General features: G+C 58.5%; 1 protein-coding gene across 1 annotated transcript; it reads right to left on the bottom strand.

Moving 5' to 3' along the window:
• Window positions 1-3: 3 nt before the first annotated feature.
• CDC42EP1 (CDC42 effector protein 1) lies at window positions 4-8,667 on the bottom strand. The gene is made up of 3 exons (XM_049884377.1): window positions 8,558-8,667; window positions 3,166-3,920; window positions 4-1,829 (listed from the first exon to the last, which is right to left on the bottom strand). Exons 2-3 carry the CDS (start codon window positions 3,626-3,628, stop codon window positions 1,231-1,233), a joined length of 1,062 nt encoding a protein of 353 aa, XP_049740334.1. The 5' UTR covers window positions 3,629-3,920; window positions 8,558-8,667; the 3' UTR covers window positions 4-1,230.
• Between the last annotated feature and the right edge of the window lie 1,226 nt (window positions 8,668-9,893).

Here is a 9,893-nt window from a genome sequence, read left to right as displayed (position 1 = left end):
CCAGAAGGATTAAAAGAAAACCAAAGAATCTGCCTGGATTATGCCTTTCTGTGGCAGGAAATGTAGTCAGTGCTTCCTAAGCACTTCAATGCTCATGACACCCTCATGTAAGAGGGGTAAACTGAGGCACAAGGACACAGGACTGCCATGGTGGGGGGGGGACTGGGGGCTCCCAACCACCTCAAAGCACTTGCTTTTATTGTTGGCTGCCATCAAGTCGATTCCAACTCACGGCAACCCCAAGTGTGCGGAGTAGAACCGTTCCATAGGGTTTTCAAGGCCGTGACCTCTCAGAAGATCACCAGGCCGGTCTTCTGAGGTGCCTCTGGGTAGGTCTGAATCGCAACCTTTTGGCTAGTAGTCGAGAGCTTAAACATTTGTGCCACCCAAGGACCCCTCTGGCCCTGCTTACCTGTGCTGTATGATCATTGGAGCACTGCCCACGCTGCCCTATGGGATTATGGGGCAGACTCTGGCTCCAGGCACCTGGGCCAGAACTGTTCCCGGAACTGCAGATAAGGGCTCCCACCTGGGCAGCTTATCGCCGGGACATTCCAGCCTGGTTACTCATTACCCCCTGCCTCAGCCCTCACTGGGGGCCCTGAGGGGGGTCCTTTAGGTGGGTAAGGCTGAAGCTGTTCCCCCCAGTTCCTGTACAGGTCCCCAAGCATCTCACAGGGTGCGTTGTTTTATCAAAAAGCCCTTTTTAATCAGGCCTCAGAGGCAGGTCTAGGGTATACAGGAAGGCAGGATGATTCCCCTGGGAGGTCACACCTGACCTTTCTCAAGGCTTCTGGGATGACTGACAGGTTGGGGTGGGGCCCTGGCACACAGCAGGGACCGTGCCTGGAGCAGCTCCAGAATGAGCTGGGTGCAGGCATCCCTTTGGGAGACAATGGCCCTATGTGCCACGTCCCCACCTCCCACCCAATGAGGACAGCGTCCCACAAAGGCTGTACTGTGAGGCTGGGCAGGGTGGGGGCAGCACGGGGATAGGGGTGGGGCCCAAGGAATGGCCACTGGGTGCAGAGCGGCAGTGGGGAAGGCAGGTCAGCCCAGCAGGGCCTACTGGGAACACCTAGGTCCCAAGCAAGTCTGGTCCCCTTGGTCCTCCCTACCATGTCTGTCCTGTAGAGGCGTGGAGGGGCTTGGGGCAGCAGCTGTCTCTTCACAGGAAGCCCCCAAGGCAGCTGGGATCTGGGCCCCATGCCCTGGCCGATGGGCCAGCACTCACACCTTGACCTCATCGTCTTCTTCAGCGTCAGCAAACACAAAGGCATTCGCCTGGACTGTGCTGGGCACTGGGGCCCTGCCGCCAGCCTGGGAGGCCCCCCACTCTTCGTCCAGGCTTTCCCAGGAGGCCCGTGCTGGGGGCAGCTTCTCTGCCATCTCTTGCTGGGCATCCATCTTGGTGTAGTGGCGGCTGCTCCCCAAACCTGCTCCCCAGCTCCTGCCGGAGGCCACGTGACCAGGTGCACAGGGATCTTCTTGAGATGGACTGGGCCTTGCCTCAGTCCTTGGGCCTGACCCAGCGGTTACCCCGTTGGGGCAGTGTCCATGGGGTGGGGGGTTTGTGGCAGGGACTGGGGCTTGGGGGTTTGTGATGGGCACTGGGGCTGAGGTCTCCGCCACAGGGGCTTCTGAGAGGCTCATGACCCCCAGCAGCTCGCTGAGGAGGGAGGGCCCAAGGTCAAGGTCAAGGCGGAAGGACAGGAGAGAGTCAGAACGGCGGAGTTCAGGCTCCGGGGGGGAAGAGCTATCGTGGTCTCGGTCACGGGGCTTTTCTGGGCGGGGCAGGCGGGAGATGGTGCAGAACCCGGAGTCCAGGCCTGGAAGAGAAGTGGGGAGAGTCAGACCCTAACTGGGAACTGGGAGCAGAGAGCTGGGACCAACCTTGGCTTGCTCTGTGGCCTCTGGCAAGTCACTTCCCTCTCTGGCCTCAGTTTTCCCATCTTTCCAATACGAGGGGACCCAGTGGTCTCTTGTGTGATCCTCCCATCAACCCTAGAATCTTAACATTGACAATCCTTGTTCTCATTTTGCAGATGAGGGAACTAAGACTCAGTTTGGTACTAGAAGGGGCTTGCCCAGGACCACAGTGTGATAAGGTAGAGCCTGGCCTGGAGCGCAAATCCCCTGACTTGCAGTTCCAACTGTGAACTTGACCTTGACCCCCAGCATGGCTCTGAACAATGGCTGCAGTTGAACCCATAGCACATGGGCAGGTTTGAACGCCCAGGGATAGAACCAGCACTGGGGGTCTGACTGCATAGAAATCAGACTCGAAGGACAGCACATGCCCTCCAAAGGTCATCTGGCCTGGCCCCCTGCCTCCAGAACTACCAGGCCTGAGACCTAATGGATACTGTGAACCAGTTCTCGTTGAGGTTCTGAGCCACCACCTGGGTGGGAACACTAGAGGAACCCTCCGTTGGGTGTTGGGGTTTTTTCTGTTGATGGAGGCAAAGCCGCAGGGCAGGGAACGGCCACCAGGTGGCAGCGTGAGTCCACGGTTCCCTAGTTCTCTCCTTCCAGCAGAGCCAAGGTGGCCCTTGCCACTCCCTGCTGGGACAGGAAGGGCCTCTGGCTTCTGTCCATGTGAGTGGTTTTCCAAATTTGTCACGTTACAGAAACCTTTGTTCAAATAACAAAGGGTCACATGCCCTGAGCACCTACTATGTACCAGGCTCTGCGCCACGCCCATTACATCCCCCAGCTCAGTCAATCTTTGCAATGACCCAAGGGAGCCATTACACAGCAGGGACCTGAAGTTTACCGAGCTGAGTCGGGCAGAACCAGGATTCGAATAATCTAGAGCCTAGGCTCTTAACCTCTCCACTGTTATCATTGTGACATGAGGCAACTGCTTTGGCTGGAGGGGGCAAAAGCGAGTGAGCTGGTCCACCTGAGGCCCAGAGAAGGGGAGTGGCTTGCCCGAGTCACGTAGCAAGTTAGGATCAGTTAGAAGTCAAACCCCATCTCCTCACCTCTCAACCACGAAGTGTTTTAGGGAGTAAGCTCGTCCCTATCCTGGAACCACCCATCCATGCTCTGGGGTTTGGGCAAACAATTGTGGGGAAAAAGACTGATTTGGAGGTTTGGCTGAACCATCGAAACCCTCTGGGCTTCAGCCTCTGAAAACAGGCAGGTAACCCAGGCCCTCACCGTAACTGGAGTTGCCGTCTGTGGAGATGGCAGGGCTGTTGTCAAAGCCGAGCTTGCCCACCACGAGGGTGTCGTAGGTGGCCTGGTTAAGCTGGGGCAGGGAGATGGCGTTCTTGATGATGGGGGAGATGGCGGGCGGGGTGGGTGAGGGCGCCGGCGGGGAGGCCATCCTCCGGGGTGGCGCCCCCACCCTCCGCACCAGCTGCAGCTTCTTGGCCAGGAAGCCGCGGGGTGAGCGGTGGGTGCCCCCAGAGCTGCCTCCATGGTTGCTGAGGAAGGAGGTGTCGCCGAAGACGTCCCCGCCGCGGCCCACGTGCATGGTGTGGCGGAAGTCCCCAAGCGGGGGGCTGATCATGTCTGCTGTCAGCCTCCTCTTCCCCTGCGAGCTGGGCACCCAGCCCACAGGTGAGAGCTTGCCGAGGCTCATGGCGGGGGCTCCTCTGGCCCCCTGGGGACCTGGCATCAGCTCTGGCTGCTCACAGCTACTGGTCCATGCCCGCCGGGCTGGGGGAGGGAGGCAGGCCGGGCTCAGGGACCCACTTCTCAGCTCTCTCCCTCCTAGTGGAAGGTGCCAGGCGGAGGCTGTCCCTTGGCCACCTAGGGTGCTGCCCCCAAATGCTGAGGCTGTGGGGGGCCCATGGCTCGTCTGAGTACTGGCTCCCGGTCTTGGTCTTGGGAAAGCAGCTATAGATGTTCTGCCAGAGGACAGAGAGCCTCACACGTGGACGGCTCCTCTCCTGCTCGGGGACCGAGACCTGGAAGAAGGAGAGAGAGGAAGGTGAGGTGGTAGGCCCTGTGGGGGCTAAAGAGACAAACAACTGCAACCAACAACATGGATGGAGCTCACCGACAAAATGCTAAGCAAAGGTGGACCCAAAGGAAGACCCACTGAGCGATTCCATTGAGAAGAAGTTCAAGAACAGGCAGAACCAATCAATGGCGTTACAAATGGGAATTGTGGTTGCCACTGAGTGGGTATTGACTGGGACCAAAAGCCAAACTTGTTATGGTGGAGTCAATTTTCACTCATAGCGACCCTACAGGACAGAGTAGAACTGCCCCTGGGGGTTTCCAAGGAGTGGCTGGTGAGTTCAAATGGCTGACCTTTTGGTTAGCAGCCAAGCTCTTAAATACTGCACCACCAGGGCTCCATTGACTGAGAGGGGGCACAAAAAATGCAAAACCCAAACCCAGTGCCATTGAGTCGATTCTGACTCATAGCGACCCTATAGGACAGAGTAGAACTGCCCCAAAGTTTCCAAGGAGCACCTGGTGGATTCGAACTGCCGACCCTTTGGTTCGCAGCTGTATGCCACTATACCACCAGGGTTTCCTAGATGTATACCATACGTCAGAAAAAAACGTATAAATGATAATTCCACAGGGTCCCTGGTGGGGCAGTGGTTAAGAGCTACGGCTGCGAACCAAAAGGTCGGCAGTTGAAATCCACCAGGCCCTCCTCAGAAACCCTATGGGGCAGTTCTACTCTGTCCTATAGGGTTGCTATGAGTTGGAATCAACTGATGGCAACAGGTTAGGTTCAGCTTTCCGTTTACAGGGTCCACTCTCATTTCACACACACAACAGCCCTGAGGGAGGCATTTTTATTAGAAAAGAGAAACTGAGGAATGGAGAAGTGAAGTGACTTCCCCGAGGCCACACAGTAGGAAATGGTGAAGCAGGGCCCCAAGCCCCAGAGCCCTTGAGCTCCAGGCTACATTGCCTCCTGCTGGCATGTGGGTTAAAATCTCTCCGGCCCAGAGGCACCAGGAGGAGAGGAGGTGCCTTGGTGAAGGCCTTGTGAACTGCTGTGTAAACAGCCTCAGCAAAGGTTCCCGGAAAAGGGAGCCTGTGGATAAAGTGGCTTTTTCCAGCTGCCTCCTATATGCCTGAGCATATTCAAGGCTCTGAAAAGGCCTGCAGGAAAAGACTTTATCACAGTATGTCAAATTGATGTAGGAGCCTTGTTGTCAGAGAACAAGTTTGGGGAAAAGTTCAGCTGGTGCCAAAAGCTATCTCTTTCTCCCCTCCGGACCTTCGCCCCCAACCCAGCCCCACCCTTGTCTAAGCTCCCACTGTCCTCTCCATCTGACCCCATCCCTTCTAGTAGCATAGAAAGTCCAGGCTGGAGGAACATGCTACGGTCCAACCTCCGGGTTTTCCTCTGGCCCAGAAAAGGACCAACTTTGCTCAGAGGAGCTAGTCGAGACCTGAACTCAGAGCCTCTGACTCACGTAGCCCTTGACTGGCTTGTGGAGCCCAGTCTTGTCTCCCCAGGTCCGCAACACACTTTGAGGGTGGGGCAGCTGCCTGGATTGGCCCATCTTCTGCCCTCCCAGTACCCAGCTTGGGCTCTGCACACAGCAAGTGCCAAATCAATACCAGCGTAATCACAGATCTCTGTGATAACCTTCATACCAAAGGATCACCCCCTGCCACCTGCCAGGGGTGGCAAGGCCAGGCTGGGGACTCAGTGTCCTCCCCATGTGACCTTGGGCTGGCCGCTTACCTCCAGGGGCCTGGGATCTGCAGCTGCTAAATTGATAAGGATCCTTAACTAGAACACCTGGAAGGAGTAGCAACTATTTTTTTAAACCTTCGCTGCCACTTCCAAGCATAAAACTCTCAACACTGCCTTCTACTGTTATTTGAAATTCAAAATAGGTTAAATAAAAAAAAAAAAAAAAAAGATAAAAAACAATGGAGGCAACAGGACAAAGCTTGCTTTGTTTTCTGACCACATTCTCTTTCCTTCCCACCATCGGATCCTCCCCCTGACCCTAACTCCTCCCCCTGGGGGGGGTAGTCTGAATCATCTCTTTTCCTGGCACCGCCCGGCACCCAGAAGGCCTCGTGGAATGTTTGTTGAAGTTATGAAGCGCCAACCATTACGTGATGTCATCTGATTCTCCAACGACTCTGCAGAGCTGGAGGGCTAGCCCATCCTAAGAGAACAGAACGGTGGAGGTTCAGAGGGAGGGGACTTGTCTAAGGTCACCCAGCAGGGGCCAGGTTTCCCTGCACATTGGGGTCAAGGGTGAATCTCTTGGGGAAGGAACTTGCCATGTGTTGGGGTCACAGTACCTGTCTGCCATGTGGCCACATCTGCCTCTCCCCTGCCCCAACTCCTTGGCTTCCTTAAGCAGCCTCTTCCCTCCCAGCCAAGGGGGCTCACACCCCTACCCAACCCCTATGGCCACTTTGACTGCGGGACCAGCTTCTTTCCCAATCTCATCATGATACCACCTCTCAAATGCCTCTGGGCACCCCCAAAAGATCTCCTCCCACCCTCCGGCAACGGCCCACGTGCTGAGCCAAACTGCGTGCCGGGTGGGAGGGAGCAGGACAATCCAGATGGCTACGCCAAGGACAGGGCACTGTCACTCAGGCCTGTCTGCCCGCGTGGAGACTGGGAACAGCCCCCCAGGTGCTGGCCCCCCAGCCCCAGGGCAGTCGTAAGGGTGGAAGGTGCTGCAGTCAAACCTTCGGATCCTGGAGCAGTGCAGCCCCCGGGTTCAAATGCACACCCTCACACTAACGTCTTTCATTCCACTTGGCACCTGGTGCCAACTGCAGGGTGTTGCTGGCTATCGGGTCGCCCCATCTGGCGCTGGAGTGAGTAGGGCTCTGGGTATCCTGGCCAGGGTTCACCTGCTCCAGTAGTCCAGGTGTACTACCCAGGGCTTCCTGAATGCCCACAGCACCCGTTTACTCAGAAAGAGGAGTGACTTGCCCCAGATCAGAGAGAGAGAGAGAGAAAAAAGCAGCGGTAGAATTCTGCCTAGTATTCTAACCAGATCAACAGTAAATGCGGGGTGTGTGTATCCGGGGGTAGTGAGGGTGTGGGGGTGAAGACTACGGCTCCGGGAAGAGTTCTTGGAGGAGGCAGATACCAAGCCACTGAGTGCAAGGAGGGCAGACCTGGGAGGCAGAGGAGGCTTGCTGTTCCGATTCAGTGCCTGTGACCTGTGACCACGACGCCCCGGTGTCCCTCTTTCAAACGGAGTCCTAATATTTGCTCTGTGGGAGGACAGTCAGGGCCTGGCGCATGGCAGGCGCTCACTCAATACTGGGGATAGGACCGGCAAGGGCAAGCTTTGGGGCGGGTTGCATTACAGAAGGCCAGCAGGGGCGCTGTGGAGGCGCAGGTAGTGAGGGGCGGGAGGTCTGGGGACACATGAGGTTAGAGGTATCGGGTGCCCCCTGGCGCTCACCTGTGGGTCACCCGCACGCTGCCGTGCCCGTGGACGGCGCCACGTCTTAACTCGAGGCCACTGCTCGCATGCATGCTGCCCCCTCCCCGCTGATGTCCAACTGGGTGACGCTGGCCCCCATAGCAGGTCTCCACTAGGGTTGGGAATGGGGCTTCCCCAAACCATGTGGCCCCTGTGATAAGGGGTTAACTCCCCGGTGCCAGCTTCGTGTGCACCCTTAAGTCCAGGGGCTTGAAGGTGGAGACGGGGAAACTGAGGCCAGAAACGGGTAGCAAGCTCTCTACAGCCATACTGCGGGGACCCCAGTTCCCAGGACTCTGAGGGGGTGAGGAGGAGAAGGAGAAAGAAGGAACACTTTAGGCTGTAGGGGGCGACCCGTGGGGCTGTGGGCGCTTCCTGCCTCACCACCCCAAATTAGAACCAAGTCAGGCCCAGGGCTCCCCTAGCCCTGGGGTCCAGTCCCTGCCACGCGTTTGGGCCGCTGTGGTCTCCAGAGTAGTCCCTTTGCCTCTCTGAGCCTCAGTTCCCGGTCTAGAAAATGAGACCAAGCCGCGAGTATCTTGCTTGGCTGGGACGCGGATAGGACAACCTCAAGGGCAGCAGGGACTGGAAATCTGGGAAAGGCTGAAGCCATGAAACATTCCATCTGGGGTCGCTCCTCGGGGGAGGGGGCAGCCGGGTGCCTCGGCTGAAGGCGAACCGGACGGGATGATCTCACCCGCGGCTCCGGCCTGGAATGCAGCGGTGACGGGGGGCAGGGTGCCTGGTCCATCTCCCAGCGGGCCCCCCCGCCAACTTCCCGCTCCTGCGCGCCCTCCGCGGAGGAGCCAGGCATTCCGGCCACGGCCCTCTCCGCGTCCCTTCCTCTCCCAGCGCAGGAAGGAGCACAGACGGCCCTGCTCGCCCCCCCCCCGCCACCCGTTTACCCTCATCCCTCTGTTCTCTGCCCCCTCCGCCGCTGGGAACACCACAAAACAGCCCGAAAATTTGGAGCCTTCTCGCGGCCAGCGCTCCAGGCTGTCTGTTGGCACCGGGGCGCCTTTTGTGGCTGGGCTCCCTCCCCCACCGCGGCCCCAAGGGCCTAGGAGGGTGCCATCCCGGGGCTGCCGCGCACCCCAGCCGCCAGCTGCGTCCACGCCCACCCAGGGCTCGGGGACCCTCGGCCGGCCCGCGGTTACCTTCGTTCCACGAGCCCGGGGCGGGAGTTGAAGGGCGGCCTCGTCGGCAGTGGCGGCAGCGGCGCGTCCAGGCGCGCAGCCCGAGAGTCGCTGGGCCGGTCTGCGCCGCCCTGGCCGCGGGCTCCGGGCGGGCTCGGGGGCGGGGGCGGGGTGTGGGCGCTCCCTCCGCCTCCTCCCTCCGCCCCGCGGGCGGGGCTGGGCCCCCCTCCCGGGCACCGTCCAAGCCGCTTTGAGCTGCGGCTGGAGCTAGAGGGGGCGCGCGGGGCGCCAGCCCGACCCCTGACGCCCGGTGGGGCAGGGCAGCGGGGGAATGTGCAGGCCCTCCGAGGAGGGGACTCCGGTCCTCGGCCGCCACCCCCATCTTCCACCAGCACCCGCACGGCCTTGGGGTGCCCAGGCCTGATAGCTCCGGCTTCTGGGCCCATCACCCACTCCCTGGGGGTGTTTGGGGAACGAGGGGGCTCCATTTCAGAGGCCCTGAATGCCCGAGAAACTCATTTTGACCTTGAATTTACAAGACTGAGATCCCCACTCCCCTTTTTGCCAACTCCCTGTTCCTTTCAAACTGATACAGGCCCCATGGGGCCAGGACACAGACTTGCGCCAGACTGGGGCACAGGCCACACTGGGCCTCTTTAGAGTGTTGTGGTTTGGCAGTCAGTGCTGTGGGCCTTGGAGTGCAACAGCCTGGGTCCCTATCCTGTCCTGACTACTTAGCCTTTCTGTGCCTCAATTTCCACTTCTGTAAAATGGGGTAGTAATAACATGTCAGATGTTATTAGGTGTTCTTCACTTTGTCAGCACCTAGGAGGCTTGTTAAACAGGTAAATGAGGTCACACTTCAGATGGGTTCAGAAGCCTTTACTGAGCTCTGTTCAAAACCCCCACCCCCGTGTGTGTGTGTGTGTGTGTGTGTGTGTGTGTGGTGTGTATCAGCCATGCACTGGACCCTCTACCAGCCTCAAGAAGGGGAGAGAGCTCTCTGTTCCCTGAGTCCTGTGGTTCTGCCCTCCTCTGAGTACTTCCCCTGACTGTGAGCTCCCTGAGGACAGGCAGGAAGTCTTGAGGGCTGCCATGGCGCAGAGGGATCCCTAATCCACCTGCAGTGGAGGGGAAGGGGTTTAGGAAGGTTTCCTGGAGGAGGTGATACCTGAGTTAAGTTTTGAAGGACAGGTGGGCAGAAGAAAGGGCCATACGTGTACACCTGGCAGGAGACACAGCAAGAGCGCAGGCTTGGAGCTAAGGATCCCTGAAGGAGGCAGGTGTGGCTGGAAGAGACAGCCCACATCCTGTCGTGGCTGTAGATGAGGGACCATTTTTACACACACACAGAACG

The sequence above is a fragment of the Elephas maximus genome, chromosome 4 (assembly GCF_024166365.1).
Source record: "Elephas maximus indicus isolate mEleMax1 chromosome 4, mEleMax1 primary haplotype, whole genome shotgun sequence".
In the NCBI taxonomy this organism is placed as follows: Eukaryota; Metazoa; Chordata; class Mammalia; order Proboscidea; family Elephantidae; genus Elephas; species Elephas maximus.
This window is presented reverse-complemented; position numbering and strand designations above follow the sequence as displayed.